General features: G+C 39.3%; 1 protein-coding gene across 5 annotated transcripts in view; it reads left to right on the forward strand.

The window, feature by feature from the left end:
* LOC113987750 (myosin VIIA and Rab interacting protein) overlaps positions 1 to 17,995 on the forward strand; it is a 213,766-nt gene that overhangs the window by 78,021 nt on the left and 117,750 nt on the right. For all 5 annotated transcript variants that reach the window (XM_039388288.1, XM_039388289.1, XM_027720787.2 and 2 more), the window contains exon 3: positions 16,422 to 16,643. In XM_039388288.1, the coding sequence (XP_039244222.1) occupies positions 16,422 to 16,643 (222 nt within the window). The remainder of the gene's footprint in view (positions 1 to 16,421; positions 16,644 to 17,995) is intronic.

Below are 17,995 nucleotides of genomic sequence, written 5' to 3' on the forward strand. Positions count from 1 at the left end.
ATTGGGTGTAACTGATGTTGATTTGTCCCATGTGAGCCTGAACTGGTATTTCTGCAAAGTTAGAGACAGGTTCAGATTTTTAAGTGTGCTGGGGAACTTAATCGAGTTTGTAGAGTGGTTTAAGTACTTCTCGGACACAGACTGTGGTGGCACCGTTCAGAAAAAGAGCTGAACTGCAATCAAGATAATCTTTCTAATTCCAGTCTTTCTTGCAATGGGGAAATAGTTCAGATGCTCCAGCTTTCTCCATCATTGATTATGTGTGTTAGACCCTGTGTGTGCTTTGCCTGTATAAGCAGAAAGAGAAATGCTTTGCTTTAATTGCTTGCTGATTTCAATAATGTTTTTTATAAATCAACAGCTCTTCTCAAGTGTACCTCTGGTTTTTGAAGTAAGGCTTTGCTTTGATTTATAAACTATTGATTATAAACTGAGTTTTTGTTTTATCTGCTTTTGTAGTTACATACATATAACCAGCATACTGAATGCCTCTAAAGCTTCTTTTTTTTTTTTTTTCTCTAGGGAAGAGTCCTTGATTATAAGTATTGTTGCATCCCAATTTGTGTTTTAGAGCTCTCAAAAATGTTGTATATCATTAGCCTTTTGCTTTAGGCAAGAATTTGTGCAATCTCAGTAAAACTAATCAGCTGTCAATCAAGATTTTTTAGAAAATTTTTGTGTTTTACTGTAAGTTCTAAAATACTTCCTTTTTTATGTCTGACTTACACATACTGCTGTAGTAACTGAAATTTGCACCCTTAGCCTAGAACAGTGGTTTGAAATGTGTCTAGGAGAGTAGTACAGAATTGGGTAAAAAATTATATAGCGCTGTACGTGAAGAAAATCATCACCTTTCTGTGTCAATATTTGCTTGTATTTTTCTTAGTCTTGACTTAATATAAGTGGCTGCTGAAATGCCAACAACTAACTCTTGATTACGTGCTTCTTTCACCCTTGCTTGTGGGGATAACTACTTGACTTCTGATTCTTGTGATCTGCCTTTGACTCTCTGTGTCATATTTTCTGAATTTGGCTTGCACCTTTTCCAGGATGTTTGTGCTTTAGACAGAAAATACATAAAAGTGTAAAAGCTGTAAAAAGTGTGGTATGCTATAGAAGTGAAAAAAAAATATTATTGTTTTGCTTTCTGTGGAAGGGAAAGGAGTGGGAAGAAGGGAGCATCAAGACAGCATCCTTGTGTATGCATCCATATTGAAACTGAAGTACCTGTACTCCAGCAACCTTCTTGCTTGCTTATTTGTGACATCTGCATCACAGAATGACTCTGTATTGTTATTGGACACATTGTGTTACATAGCATTACCTGCCATAGCCATCACTTTTTAATAAAAGAGGCTTCCTTTATTTGACACAAGATGGTGCAGCAGAATGTGCTTTGCTAAGCTTGACCCTCCTGCACCCAAATCACACTGCTGAGACAGACGAGGCACATTTCAAACAGAGACCACCTCCACGGTTAGGGGATATTTTTGGAAAACATAGTTTTGCCTTTTCTAAGCAGTAAAATCTTGGTTAAATATGCATTTTAGAACTGTTGTGAAGGAGATCTCCAATTGCATTTCTCTTACACTCTGAGCATCAAATGGTCACTTCTTAGTCTTTTCATATACTTGCAACTAAATGTATAAAACTAAACTGAACAATAAATTTATTAAAAAGAAATATTTATTTTGTCAGCACTAGAATTTTTAATCCTTATATTGTTATGGTTCCCACTGGCAGATCTTCCTCCACTTTCAGTTTAATTGCATTTACAGAATCACAAAATATGCTGAGTTGGAAGGGACCCACAAGGATTATTGAGTCCAGCCCTGCACAGGACCATCCCCAAGAGTCACACCATGTGCCTGATAGCATTGTCCAAATGCTTCTTAAACTCTGTCAGGCTTGGTGCAGTAAGCACTTTCCTGAGGTGCCTGTTCTAGTACCCAACCACCCTCTGGGTGAAGAACCTTTTTTTGTTATAAATCAACCAATATTTCAGTTACAGAGATATTCCCTTGTGACCCCTTAATCATGCAAGTTTTGAGGTCCTGAATTTATGGACATGACAACGCTTTTATATTCTGGTTACTTTGAAAGATTAGTGTTTCATAGTCACTCTTTTTTTTCCTTAAGAATAAATGTTTGGTTTTGAGAACAAATTATTACTCTTAAACCAATAACTCTCCTTTTGATGTATTTAACTTTAAATCACTGACAATCACACATCAGAAGCAGATTTGATCTGTAATTCAGGTGATGCTGCATCAGTGCAAATGAGGGCTTTGGGGAAGGACTGTCTGCTGACAGTTCTCTGCCCACAGACTGTCAGTCCGGCTGCTGAGTCCGGAAGGTAAATCCAAGCTACATTTACCTATGAGGAAAGCAGCTTGGTAGAGCTTTGGTTTCATTTGAAAGCATGCTGAGGGAAGGAAGATTTGCTGGAAGCACAGACATTTGCAAGGCAGCAGAAAAGTCTGAGGAAAGGTATATGTGTTTTCCTGAGAGAATGCCTAGGTTACTCTGTACCCATTTTCTACAGCATTGATGCGATTTGTGGAGTGACACCAACATGAACCAATGCAGTGAAGGATACGAATCCAGAATATGGCTTGAAATGAAATGGGTGTATGATACATTGAACTTCCAATGTTATTTCAAGGGAAATTTTCAAAAGCCCATGAGTAAGTCTTGTGCCCCACTGAATTATTTTAAAAGAAAAAGAATTCCTAATCAGAAACTACTTCTTCTTATATATCTGTAGAAATCAGCATCATGCATCTCTGTTAACTGTCAGCAAGATAGATGTAGAAAAACTTTGTATAAAACTTTGCCACATTTAAGTGATGTCTAGGTACATTGCAGGTATCGAAATGGTTTTCCAAACCATCAGTAGGTAAGTCTATTATTGTCCTGTTAATAAAAAATGACCTGCTCAACCTGTGTTGAGAGAGCCACTTCTAGTTGTCTATGACTGCAGTTATGATAGCATTTCAGTTTAGAGCTGTTTTGGAGCAAGCCTACTCCTCCTGACTTATCACACCATGGTTTACGTCACAGGCTAGTTTTGGTGTGCACAAGGTAGATTCCTTTTGGAAGTAACTGAGTCAGTGTTTCTGAACCAGTAAATCATGCATTCAGACAGGTTCAAACTGTGTGCAATGTGGAAATATTTGATGCAGGGAATTGTACTGTCTTCCCTGCAGCAAAGCTGCAGGACTATATGCTGTGTAGGTGTAGGCCTTCAGCATTGTCTAGTTCAGTCTATTGATCTGCTCCTGGTGCAAGCAGATCTCGAAAATTCAGACGTAGCCAGAGGGTCAGTGCCAAGTACGTGAACCAAGTCTGGGGTCTGACTGTGTCATAAGCTCCCCACAAGGGAGATGTCTTCCATCTGCTGCTTTTGAAGAGAGAAAATGCACAAGGGAGAGAAGAGAGGCAACAGATATCTGAATGGTACTATCCACAGAAGAACTGAATAATAATATTTGCAACTCTTTTATTATGAAAAAGTCAGAACAAAACCTGACATTTTTAAAATTCCAAACACATAATTTAAAAAATAGTGAAGAACCATTCTATCTTTTCCAAATACGCACCACCTAATCATCTTTCTGAATTCTAATCGCGAATGAGGCAAATTTCCATTCTTTGAAAGCTTTTGTGTTATTTCAATTTTTTTTGCCATTCACCAAAACCATCCCACTGAAGTATATTTGCTGTACTTCAGGTTGATAGATACCTAATTGGGAAGAGCAGAGAGCATAAAGAGGCCAAGAGGAGGAATGAAAAAGGCAGATTTACGATGTTCCCCTGCATCCTTTCTACTCTGGTAAAGTTCACTGTCTGTAGCCTTCTGTGTCCTGTCAAGGCTGAGAAAGAGTTACTGGGATTCATCGAGCTGTAGGAGCATCTGCACAACGGGACTTTAGTTACTAGTTCCATACTATCCCCTTTGTCTGGTAACTTGGCTGTGTTTCCTCTTCTATAGCTGAATTGCCTTGTCAAGGACAGTCCTTCATACTATGTTTCCATGGGGATAGGGTATGGGGACTATTAGGTGGATGAGATTCCCAGTATTCACTTGCAAGGAATATTGAACAATGCAGTTTATCTATCTGTGTATGCATGCTTACACACATATGCAGAATAAAGCTAAATAGCTGCATTTGTAGTCACAGCTACGAAATAAAGATGATTATCTTCTAAATAAATTCTGAATTATTAGCTTGTCTTTTTTGTGTGTGTGTGGTTGCTTGGCTTTCAATCCATTACTGTGCATTCTTTTATATGTTAAAATATCAGTATGTTATTAAATTTGCAGAAACATTCCCATAGTAAAAAGTTTCCATATTAAGTTAAGAACCTTAACTGTGAGATATTCGAAGTATTATAAAAGTGTTAACTGAAGATTGTGTCTTTGTTCAATATAGGTGTTACCATAGGAATAGCCTATGCCAATATTTTTTAAAGGACTACCCTAAATATGTGTATTTGGGTGGGGAGGTGGAGGTGCTGTTGATATTTTCTGCCCCTTTGCAGACATTTCTCTGGGGGATATTGATACTGCTTTCAGAAAGTATTAATATTGCTGATATGAAACACATACGGGTAACACATCATGTTAAATATAAAATGCATTCTGTGAAAATAGATTCTTTTGTCTGCCAAAATACTTTCTTGTGTACAATACAGGTAAGTGGTAATTTTAAGCTTAAAAGTCTTTGGCTTTAAAACAAACAAACAAAACCTACATGGATATTGCAAACAATCTCTATACTTAAGAGAGCATAGAGATAACTATACTGCTATATACTTACTATTGTTTATGGGCTTAAATTTACTAAAAGTTTTATTTTTTAACACATGTTGACTGTTTAGAATCACAGGCCTTGCCTTGCAATCTTTAAGCTACTTGAATTGCAGAGTCTGCGTGGAATATCTAAGAACAGTATTTACTATGCGTTAGAAGCATGGGCAGCATGAAGAGGTGTTGGACTAGGGAAGTGGACTTTGGGAGCTATGTACGTATGGACTTCTTGAAAATACGAAGTTAAGTGCTACGGTTGCAAGGAATTCACACGGAGACCAAGTTGATGGGAACCTCTTGTGTGCTCCTAGGATTGCATAGGGGGGATTTCACCTGAATCAATCCCAGGGATGGCCCATTTGTGATGCCTTCTGCTTTCTCCTTGTGTCACATTAGGGCTCTCATGGTTGTTACAGGAAGTGGCAAAATACTCAGTGGACATTGATGTGGGAGGACACCCACACAGATTTGTCTATGTTGTGTTCCCCGTGCTTGTGGAGGATATGACTTTCCCAGTGTGTCTATCCCGCCTGGGTTCTGGAGTGGTAGCCACTCTCTGGGAAGGCAGTGGTTAGGATGGGCAAATTTTAAAGCCAACTTCATGGGGCAGAAAGCTCTTAAGTATGTAGCATTACTCATCTTGTCTGCCCACACACCAGGATGAACGTCTTTGTGCTGCTATTTCGAAGAACACACACTCAGTCTCTGATGCTCTGACTTGTCAGGCTGTGAGACCCACTTTCTCAGTGAGCTCTGCTGTTTGCTCTGCTGCCTGCACTTGTTTATTGTGCTCTGTGTTCTGCTGGGAAGGGCCAAGTAACAACACTGATTCTAGAGCAAATCTTTGTAGGTCTGTGTTGCTGGAAGTTCAGCCAGGAAGAGGGAAGAATGACTCATAGTGAATACTTCAGAGATTTTCAGAGTCGATGTCTCAGTTACTCTCCTGCTGTATGCTAGCCAGGCTATGAATTGTGTTTCACAAGGTCAAGCCAGATGGCACTGTGAAAGGAGCACTGAGAGAACTGTTCAAGGTAGTAGGAGTGTTTCTATTATTAAGTGAAGTTTGTCAAGCTGATATGGGCAAAAAATTGGATTCCAAAGAAGGATAGACTCACAGATGCCACAAGTGATGCAAGGAATGTATTGCATGTAAGCATGATGGAAGAGTATATATATTTTAAAAAAAAATGTTTTCACTAAATATTTTTGGTCTCTTTGAATTGAACAATACTCTATTCTAAAGAATGCTTATCTGTATTTATCATTCTCCAGATATGACTCTGTACTGAAAGTCAGGACCTAGTAGGAGAAAAGTGAAATTCTCCAGTGAGAGGCACAAAGGGAGGGGAACAAAATGTGACAAATGGCAGGGGAGAATGCAGGTCAATTGTGCAAGTGTACCAGCATTTGATGAATACTTTCCTTTCCTCTACAATGAAATAATCAGAGGAAGCTGGTAAATATATGGCTAGGAATTAAGGTTTTATCCCTTTAAAATTAGATGCACCTGAGAATTAGTTCTGTTAAACTATTTTTTCCACTTGCTACAAGGAGAAAAAAGATAGGATTAAATATGTGATGAAATACACTATTATAAGCTGCAAAATGGTAAATAGAGAATGACTGCTACAAAAATAATGCATTAAAGAGACTTTTAGAACTGCACTTTAGTTGCTTCATATGTAGGATAGCAGTAAATGCCAGGGAATAGAAAGCTTTTAGGCTGAGGATTTTATTGGTCAAATAAGCTGTTTGTGGTAAGTAGTTATCAGTGCTGTTGATGCAGTGCGATTTTATAAACTTCTTGCTGTTTCTGGAAATTACTTGTAAAGGACATTGAAGGATAAAATAAAATTCTACTATAAATAGCTAAAAGGGGCAAGAAACATTGATATACTAGTTCAAAAAAATACCAGGCAGACAGTGAGAAATACACTTTGGGGAGAGCAAAACGACATTTATTGAGAGGAAATGAGATAGAGGGGAATGTAGCAAATGTTTATGTTACTATAAATCCCTACCAAATGTGGGAAGGAAAAAAGCAGAGAAGGCATATAAGAAAGGTGGTAAAACAAATGATGTTTTGCTAGGTCGTTAGGCAGTTTAACAGGGTAGTATCACATAAAGTATACATGTTTGTAATCTAAGAGGAAGGTGTCACAATATGCTATTGTAAATGATAATTGAAGCTTACCATTCTGTAGTCACATTGTGGGGCTGTGGCATATGCAGGTGAAATTATTTGAAAAATCACTCAGATAGTAGTGGTCAGTGGTTCAGTATGAAAGAAATAGGGAAAAAGGGGGAAAATTTTTTAGCTTGTGGTCGATGTCCAGCAAGGATATACACCTTTTGGCCATTCTCAGTCAAACCCAGGATTTACCCAGAAGGTTCTGCACTTGCAGCAGAAGTGCTTGACCCCAACACTGATGAATTATTTCACCTCAGAACACCCTACCTTGCTGCAGACCAATCTTTAACTGAGATAGGAGAGCACGCGTGAAGGAAGAGCGGGGGGGGAAAGTATGTTAAAACCCAGATTTATTTTCATGTGTCCCATGTGGCAGTATTAGAATGGGAGGGCAAAGGAGTTCATACTCTCAGCACTGTGTCTTGGAAAAGATCATTTTAGCTTTCACGTGGAGATTTCCGATATCCCCAGAGCTCTCCAGAGTATCTGCTCTATAATGCTAAACCTGCCTTATGCTCGCTGCTCCACTTTCCCGCAGAAGATTTCAAAGCCTTTCAGTTAAATGTGGTGCACAGTCTGTGCTCCTGTGATATCCAACATGACAAAAGAAAATGGGGTTAAATACTATGTCCCTTGACAATTTATGGGTTTACAAAATGAGGGGGAATTTAAAATAATACCAGTATATTATTTATTTCATTTTATCTGCACTCTAACATGTCAGTCAGTTCCAGCTGATGACAGAAACCAACTAATAGTGCTTGTGCCAGCAACAGAAAAGGAAACATCCTTTAATAGCCACTAGCATGGTGTCTGTAGAGTAATACAGCAGGAGTCACTCATTTTGTGAAATGGCTTTACCTGAGCATGAAATTGTTAACAGATTAGGGTAGAACCTGATAGAACAAACAAGGTACTGTTCTGGGGCAAGCAAACCACAGCATATCTTGGTGCTGACTGGATCCGTTCTCTCTCTAGCAAATGCAGCGCTTCATATGCATTTTTTTGACAAAGCTAAGTGTTGAGTATGTTGTCATGTTTCTGGTTCTGTGAGTGGTTTAATTGGTTCAGCTGTGATTACCACAAACCTTCCACAGCTTAGTCTTCACAAAATTTATTTTATGGTATTTAATAAGAAATATGAAGGTTTCAGTGCAATTATTTTCCCATGATAAGAAGTGTTTTGCAAATCTTAAAAAAACAACCAACCAAAAGCAAACAAACAAAACCAACCAAACCACAAACCTAAGAACCCCAAACCAAAAGTAAAACCACCAGAACATTTCCACTGTGATGGATTTCTTTTAGTTTTAGAAAGAGATTGTCCACAGAATCTGCAATATGTTTTTATGAAGTTAACTTTTTTTTTATGATAGTGTCTCTGGTTGTAGAAAGATAGTTGTATTTTTTAAAGTTAGGGCATACATCTGTCTTTTAGAATTAATTCATTCAGCTTTGAGGAACATCAGTTGAGGCAGATGGGATATTTTCAGTAGGGTAATATGGAGTCCACTTAGTCTGCACATTGTTGCTGCAAAGGCTAGTTTGAAAAATACTGAAATAGGGTTTTATTCCTGCACATCATTTAACCCGAGATAAACATAAAAGTAAGTTATTTTGAGTTCCTAAATACTTTGCTATCCTGCGAGTCCTCTGATGGCACTGAAGTTTCATGCTAGTCAGCTCATCTTAAATATGTCTGCCTCTGTTACTTTTTCTTTGACAGGTTTCATACCATTAGTAACTGCATGGTGCAATGCTGTGGGACACAGTGTTTGGTTCGAATGCACAGTAGTCACTGAATCTATAGCATTGGTTTTTAAGGGCAGTGGGATATCATTGTAGGCCTTTTGAGTTAAGCAACAAAAAGACAAAACTTGGACAACAATTGTAAAGAATTTCATAAGACCAGATCGTAGCATAGCATGTATGCAGCACTATCAGTGTTTTCTCCTACTTTTGAAAAGAGAAGGAAATCAAAAAGTGAGATTTTATAGGAATACCCATTAATTTTATAGAAACTTAATATTATAGAAATGAAAAGCTGAAGAGAAAAAAAACCTCAAGAGATGTTAGCAAGATTTAGGTAAAAGAATCAGTGAAATATTAATTTTCCTGATTTTTGTACAAGTGACCTACTCATAACTATTTATGAGTTTCTAAGTGCTCAAATCCCCGTCTCCCCCCAAAGACTTTGTGTTTTGCTCTTTTGCTTTAGAATGTTTTTGATGTTACTTTCCCTCCTACTCCCATTTAGGTTACACTCCCTGCTGTCCAGTTCTCTCTTAAAGTCTGCTACTGCTGCTGGACTGATACCTCTGAACAGATTAAAGTGATGTATGTTCTACGAAGACTCCCCAAATGCCAGCGGTGTGTTTGTAGGTGTGCTAGCATGGCTTTTTGATAGTACCAGCAATGTGTAGAATGCTACTTCATGTACTGAGTGTTAAATATAGCATGAGGCACAATCGTGACAAGGTTGATAAGAGCATAGAAAAAAAGGCTTTGATTTGAAGATAATGAATTAACTTGGCTTCTGCTGTAAAGGGACATAGTACTATCCTGTGCTCTACTTCTTCAAAGAGAGCGAGTAGAGTTTCACCAGGGACAATTTAGCAAAGATGTAAGAGAAACAAAAGGGGGGTGAGGTGATGGTGTAGCACTCTCTGGGAGTTGTGTTTAGATGCCCATTCTGATAGAGAAGAATAAACTACTTGAGAAGAAGAGGCAGCAGAAAAAAAATAGCACTGAATCCTAAGAGAGTAAATAACGATGGAGGCTGGAGGCATACGCCTGCTGGGAGAATTTGGTTCTTACTGTACAGCACAGGCAGGAAAGATGTATGACCCTGTCAGCATATAGCTTCACCACTCTTTGCATCATGCCACACATTGAGATACAAAGAACATGGAAGGGATAAAACGCTGAGGAGCTGTCCTTGGCAATTTTGGCTAGTTCTCTCTGATCCCTGCCCAGGAGTCGGGCTTGTAAACCTTACAGTGTTTTCCCTAAATTTAGCAGCATTTTACTAACCTGATTGGTCTGCTTCTGGGGTCTGGAAGGTTGGGAGAAGGAAAAAGGAAGCAAGGGCAGAGGTGTGAACCACTTCTTGTAATCACAATCTGGAATCTTGAACATCAAATTGAAAAATTGTGAATGGGAGAGAAATTTCAGTCACAGGCAGCCTGTGACAACTCCTCATTGTACTAGTAGACAAGGAGTAAGTGACATCATCTTGTCCATGAATTAAAGGATCTGTACCCCAACTCCAGCATCTGGTACGCATCTGGCAGGTCTAAGGAGAGCAGAGATGGGAATACTGTATGCATGTTAGCCTCTGAATATGGAAAGCCCTTTTTCCTCCAATATTGTAGTTTAGAGAGTATTGGTGGAACTTATATTTTTAGCTGATCTCTGTAACCCAAGGAAACTCCCAGCACAACAGACCAAGTCTGGATTGCCTGTGGGAGTGGAAAAACATGAGATGCAGCTGGTAAAAATGGTTTCTCTGAAAGGTTGGGAACAGGCACATCAAAACTTATTCAGCTGCTCTCCAGAATATGCAGAAATGCAGATTTTTGTGCTAAGCAAAATACCTCAATAGCTTGTTATGTATAGGTGAGTATTAAGGATGCCTGGATAGAAGAGTGACTGAAGGCATTCTCTTCTGTGGAGGGAAACAATGTTTTAAGGCTCTTAAGAGCTGTCAAACTAAGATTAAAACCAGTTTTAAGACAAATTGGTGATCTAGTTTGAGAGGTAAGATAGTGCAAACAAATGCAGAGAAGAGAGACAACCAGTTACACAGCTGAGCTGAACGCTGCTCTCCTAAGAAAAGCACTTTTCAGTGAATGCTGCCTGCTCATTATTCTTTGAAGGAAAAAAGGCTTCGGTGCCAAATGGATAAAAAGTAGCTTATCTTATGAAACAGTTGTAATTTGAATTAAGACGACAGGAAACAGAAGCCCTCATCTGTAGTATTGAAGGAGAAAGTTTCTACCTGTCCTTGATAACCTGTGGTCAAAGCACTGCTCCTCTGTTCAGCAAGAGGGAGTGATGTGAAGGAAATAGGATTCTTTTGTAACTCCTACGAACATTGTCCCTCCATTTTCCTCTTATCCTGTGCAGGCAACTAGAATAGATTTAACCTCTACTCTACTGGGGAAAACAAAAGGTGATTAAATAGTAGGAAAAATTGTATTTGTCCATCACCCAAGAAAGTAGCAGAGCAAATGGGAAGCAGTGCAGCTGGACTTTACCTTTACACTGCCAGGTGCCAGTCTGAAATGGAGACTGGTGTGAGACAAGAGTAAGCTGGCTGCAGCCCAATAATTGGGCTCAGAAGCCCTTAGAGAAGAGCACAGAGCTGGGTTTCAGGGAGCCTGGCAGTCAGACTCGCATATACAGATTGTCTTGGAGCTCAAGCTAATTATCAGGTTTTCACCAGGAACTGTTCTCCTTGTTATATGAAAAACAGGTGGGTTTTCCTAGCATTATGTTGTCATATACCTTACCATGGCCTGCTGTTTTATGGACTCCCTTTCATTGCTGCAACCAGTGGAGAGGCTTGGAGTTTGATCATCCTAGCCTTATATATGCAGCAAAGGCTTTTTTAAACTGTTTCTCAAACTCATCATAGGCTTCTTTCCAGCTTTTTTTTTTTTAAACTTCACAGTATCATCTTATTATGGCAAGTTGTCAACATGTATATTATTGTTGGCTTTGTAGTTTGAGGTTATAGCTCCACCTGCCCCAGCCCTTGAGTATGTAATCACAGTAATGTCCTTGGTGGGAAGCATAGAGGGTCATCTAGGATTTGTTTCATTTACTAAGATATGGAATAATTACAGCCAGAGAGCTTTGTGAGTATCCAACTGTAGCTCAGTGAAAAAACGATCCTTGTCACGCTGCTGGTTCAAAACAACAACAAAAAAGTTTCTGTATTCAGGCCATGCAAAATACCAATTGTTTTAAAGAAATTTATTAGAGGAGAAGGCGTTGTTCAGGCAAACACTAAAGAATTATGTTTAAACCTGCCAGCCTGTTTTTGAAACTGAGGTCATTGCAATAGCACAGAAAAAATGCCTCAGTCCTGTTGAATCCCACCAGAATAGTAGTAAGTAGTATTAAGTCCAAAGAATGAACATTCAGTATTACAATAATGCCCGGAATACATCTTATCCTACTTGGTTGTAAGTAGGAACTCAATTTACTTATACTGTAAAAGTGACTTAAAATAGAATTTTATTTAGATAAGGCAATCAGGTCTTGTGGTAAGAAAAGTTTGAGGGCCATTTGCTCTGAGCATTAGTTGTAAATATGTTGTTTACTATAGTACAGCAGTGGAGAGGACTGTATGACAGAATCACAGGATGGGTAAGGTTGGAAGGGACTGCTGGAGGTCATCTAGTCCGACATTCCCTGCTCAGACAGGGTCTCCTAGAGATCATGGTACTCAGGATTGTAACCAGAGACAGCTTTTAAATACTTCCAAGGAAGGAGACTCGAATGGTCACTAAATGAAAGATGCTGTAAAGGTGTTCTACAACTGACTGAAAGAAGGTTTGTAGTGAGGTGGGAGTTGGTTTCTCCTCCCAGATAACATAGGATAGGACAAGAGGAAATGGCCTCAAGTTGTGCCAAGGAAGGTTTAGATTGGATATTAGGAAAAAATTCTTCACCTAAATGGTTACTGAGCATGGAAACAGGCTGCCCAGGGAAGTGGTTGAGTCACCATTCCTGGAGGTATTTAAAAGACATGTAGATCTGTCAAATTAGGGACATGGTTTTGTGATTGACTTGGCAGTGCTGGGTTAACATCTGGACTTGGTGATCTTAAAGGTCCTTACCAACATAAATGATTCTATGTTATATTTATCTATATATGTAGACAAAAAAAAGTTTATTATTGCCATTTTGACTTTTACTGTTATTGCTATTGTACAGCAGTTAAAATGAAGCATGTAAAAAGCTTGTGACTTTGGACAAATCACTCTGTAAATCGGTGGCAGTGAAGAGCAAGGAAGGCAATCCTGTAGCTTCAGTTTAGCAAGTTTCATCCTACTTTTACAAGTCTGAAGTAGTGTTATTTGTAGAAACAAAAAGGGATGCCATTCCTAGGGTCCAAGGATGACTTATCAGACAGGGTATTTCAGGCAGGTTGTTACTCAGCTGATGAAGAGTAGTCATGTGATGAGGCATGTTGCATGTCTGCACAACTCACCAGCCACATTTCAGCAGTGTCCTCCCTTGCAATCTACTGTGGCATACCCATCTTCAGCATAACATGATACCTAACCTAACATATAATTTGTAAATCAGCAAAGCAGAATCTCATTCTTCCCACAAATTCAGTTAAAATCCTCGAAGACACTAAGAAGAAGTAAACCATGCCAATGAAAGCTATTTAATTTATATTTTAAAAAGTCACAAAAACGTAGTGGGTGATGAGGGGAAGACAACTATTCACCCTCAGAATGTAATAGCAAAACCTTCATCCAAAACAGTATGCTGGAAAGTATTCCTAACCTGACTGTGTGGGAATTGAATGCCAGGAGTTTATCACCCCAAACAATTACTGAAATTAATTACATATTTTTTATGCAAACTATGTAAATTAATTGATAAAAGCCTCTGGAAAAATCTAAATATGCATCTGCATATGTATTGAACTTATAGTTCAATAAAACGATTTTTGACAGAATTAGTTTTAGTGACAGACGTGTTGGGTATCTGTTAAGTACTTTTTGCTTCTTTAGTATTTGTAAGCAATCAGTGAAATGCAACCACTCAAGGCTGAAAATGAAATTCAATCTGAGATTCATTCAAACAGCAGGAGTTCTCCACAGATGCTTATTACTATGTTACACATAACCATAATAGTTGAGCACCATCAGTTATGACTTGTGATGTGAATAAATTCTGTCATTTGTGGTTCCCACTCTTCTGTGCTTTCCCCAAAAGGGACATGTTTTGTGCAGTCTTTTTTGTTGCTTGTTTTATTTGCACACATTATATATATATATATATATATATATATATCTATCTAAATACATTACATTCCCTCATTGGGGAAGTATGCACACATGAGTGTGCACTTCTCCCTCTTTTCTCTGTCCCATCCCCCTCATCTGTGTTTTATTGAGGGAAAAGGTGTTGCATGGGAAGGAAGGGGGAATGTTTGCAATGACTGGGTGGTTTGACCTGCTTTGTAGAAATAGCTTCTGCACAGGTGGCTGTCGTCTTTTTGGAAGTGAGTTTCACTGCATGAGAGATTGACTGCTCACTGCTTTCCTTAGACCATTCTTACAATCTTGTACCAAGCCTTTTGAACATTCTGAAAGCAAAGTCTGAGACTTTCAAACTCAGGATGCCTTGAGCTTCAATTTGTAACTCCTGAATTTCAGTGCAACTTTCTCAGTGTATTGAGATTAAAGCCTGCATTAATTATCCCACTCACAGTAATCATCCAGCTGGAGTCATGTACGAGTCAGGTTTTCACATATTGCTGGGAGTAAACCAGAGCTTACTTTTCATTTTGACTAATTTTCCTCAAGCCAGGCAGGTTGAGTTGACTACCAGAGTTGTGCAGCACTTTACTTTCATATGAAACCCACATTTTGCTTCCAAGGAAAGAGTGTGGACCGTAGCGTTTTGGCTTGAAATGACAAGTCCAGTTGATGGTCCCCTTTTCCATTTGACTCCTTATAGGAAGTAGAATAGTCTTTGGCAGGCAGTGCATGAGAGCCTTAATTTGTTACAGCTATCAGAGAGGTGTGCATTGCTTTCTTTTCTGTTCTGCCTGGTTTCCTGTGGAAATAAGGCTTTTTCTGTCATGCTCTTTATCTGCCAGCCTGTCCAAACCTATCCTATTTACTTTTTTAATTCGTTGCCCAATTTTAGTCCTATTTAACATTGAGGCAGATGCTTTAATGATATTGAGGTTCTACAACTGTAATGAATGTTGGCAGCCTGATGGAGGAGAGAGATGTAATTAATGCTGTTCTGATGTGTGTGCTCAGCTTTTTCTAGGTATCAGGCTTTATTAGCTCTGTCATGAATGAAATTCCTGTTTTTATATTGTGTGAGCGTTATTGGAGCACCTTTAATTGGTGGCTTTGCTTCTGTGGTTTATCTTGCAATCACGCATTAGATCCCTAATACGGGTTCAAATGACACTGAGCATGACAATGTTTAGTATGGGAGCTGATACTACCAAGTATCAATGTTACTAACTCTGGCAGATAATAGAACTCCATAAGAACAAAAACCTCTTTTTTCACCACTCCTCCTGACCTCAATTCCTTAGCTGTTCTCATCTTATGGGGAGGCCAGCCTGCTGCCTGGGGTCTCCATCCTGAAGCAAATTTTGCAGCACTTTGGGCTGCCGATGCTTTTCCATGCCAGAATTTCTCTGTGAATCATACAGCCCTCACCTTCATCAGCTTCTCTTCTGGGACCTAGGGTTCCCACCTGACCTTCCGTGCAGGAACATTGCTCTGTCTCACTCCATTGCTGCAGATTAGCATGCGTGCTATGGATGAAGGGGCGACGTGGGGAACAGTTCACTTCCCCTACTGCTTCCCGAGAGAGGTTGTCCATGTAGTAGGGACATGGTAGGAGGGAGCAGTGGAGATAAGACAAACTAGTCTAACCATCCCATTTAATCTGTGGCATAGTTCTATCCGTTTACACGAGGAAGCCAGTTTGACTTGCATATTTTAGGTATTTCCTCACTTACATGATAATCTCTTACTTTTTTCATCTTTCACATTCTGTAAAAATGTGGAGTGTGTTTTGCCATCTGGACAACAAAATAACAAAGAAAGATTATTGACTTGAAAGTCCAAAGAGTATTTATCTGGATTTGAGCAGTCTAAAACAGTCAAACCCTTATACAGGGAACAAGCAATAGATGCATACATTGTTTTCAAGTTTTAAATTTATAAAAGGCATATATCAGGATTATGCTTAAATATGATGCATGTGCAAGATCAAATATTATATGCTTTAGATCACTGCCTTAATTGTTTTTTTGACCTGACGTTTAGAATTTATCCGTCAGAATTTTATAAAATAGGCTGTTTTTATTTTGAGTTATGAATCTGAGGCACTATGGCTTAGCAGAAGTGGAATACCTGTCATAGCAGCCTGGCTCTCCTGAGGGTTGTCTCTCTGGAGCAGAGTAAATTTTGCCCTGGTTTGCGACCTGGAGAGTTTAAATGGGTTGCACATGGGTGACTCCAGGGAACGCAGGAGTTTTTGCTTCCCCATTCTAAATTTAGAATATGCGTTTCTGACATTTACTTCACATCTGCAAAAGTTATTTGAAGATTATAACATGAATATGTGGAAAGAGGAGAAAGATTTGCCATTGAAATCTTGTTTACATTTTTGTTCTTTTGCTTTTTATTCCAGTGAGATGAAGCAGAAGTTGGATGAAGAGGGTAACAAGTGCAGCATCCTTTCCAAGCAGCAGAAGTTCAACGAGCACTGCTGTATTCGCTGCTGTTCCCCTTTCACATTTCTTATCAACAGCAAGCGACAGTGCCAAGACTGCAAGTACAACATCTGCAAGAACTGCAGTACTTACCAGAAGAAGGAGAAGGCTTGGATTTGCAGCGTCTGTCAGCAAGCAAGGTAAAGACTGTTCAGCAACCTATGCAAAGCAACTGTGGCCTGACCAGATCTTTTCCTTTTATTTGTCAGTAGTTAACTCTGGTGGGATAGGACGTGAAGTACCTGTTTATGTAGGAGTTGATTTGTTCCTGAGGTGTGACATGCCTGGTTTTTGTAGAGGTTAATTTGTTCTGAGAGTGTTTGGTCACGTGTTGCATTTTCCAGGCTTGCTTAGCTGGACTGATGTATCAGCAAGCAGTAATTGGACATAGCTTGTGCAGGACCAGGCTCTCCTGAAACACCTGGGTTACTAATGGAACCTGAGCACAGATGGTGGTAAAGCAATTAATCATTTTGCAGCAAATCCCTTTGATGGATGGGGAATGGAAAGAAGAATATTGGTGAATGGATCATCCAGCTGTGGCTGTTTTGGAGTGCTTTTCTAAATGCCAGCTTATTGGTGGGTATGCTTTGAGCTTACTTTGGCAAGTACCCAGAGAAAATAGCAGTGCAACATCTGTTAAGAATATGCTGCCAGGCTTCTATTTGCAGAGAATATCAGGGATGCACTCTCTCACCCTTCTGAGGGTAACAGAGCCACCGCATTTAAAGATAGCATCAGAAAAAACAAAGCAAATTCAAGCAAATATTTTACAGCAGCAAAGAGACCGTTCCTTGGATGGCGACTGTGATAGTCCTTGTCTGCACTGCAGGCCAATTTCCAAGAGCAACCCTATCTGTGACAATGTAGCACTGACCAAGGCCTTTTAACTCAGACAAGAAGGGTGAATGAAGTGACTCAATTCCTTATGGTTTAATTTTGAACACTGGTAACTAAAGCAACTGAGCAAATGTGATGAAGATGGCTGTTTATTCTTCATCTTTCCCTTTAGTGGAGAACACAGGATGAGGACAAGAGCAAAGTCCCTTTGCAATGCTATATGATATTCCTGTGCTCAACAAAAATTCATTGCTCCCTCCTTATGTTTCCCATAAATATCCACTTGAAATTTAAGCTTTCTTATAATATCTGTGAATGAAGTGGGTGCCCTTTGACACGGGACCTTAAAATCATAGGGATCCCAGATAGATGACACCACGTTTCCAAATGCTAAAGTGTTTGAAGGCAAAGGTGGTTGTATTCTCCAGGGCACCTGATTCTTCTCTGACTTTTACTCTGGAAAACCTACAGACACTCCTTTTCCCCCAGTAAGGAGGCAGGTGAATGATAAGAATATCTTTTCCAGCAACTCAGAGAGATGTGGAGCCAGTGCTTGTTTCTACTTTAGTCATGCAACCATTTCATATTACACCTCTGTCTTCCATTTATCCTGAGTTCACCCATATAGGCAACAGCACAGGCAGCCAGGTTT

Source organism: Pipra filicauda, unplaced genomic scaffold (genome assembly GCF_003945595.2).
Source record: "Pipra filicauda isolate LSUMZ 115617 unplaced genomic scaffold, ASM394559v2 scaffold62_size3274119_pilon, whole genome shotgun sequence".
NCBI classification, from domain to species: Eukaryota; Metazoa; Chordata; class Aves; order Passeriformes; family Pipridae; genus Pipra; species Pipra filicauda.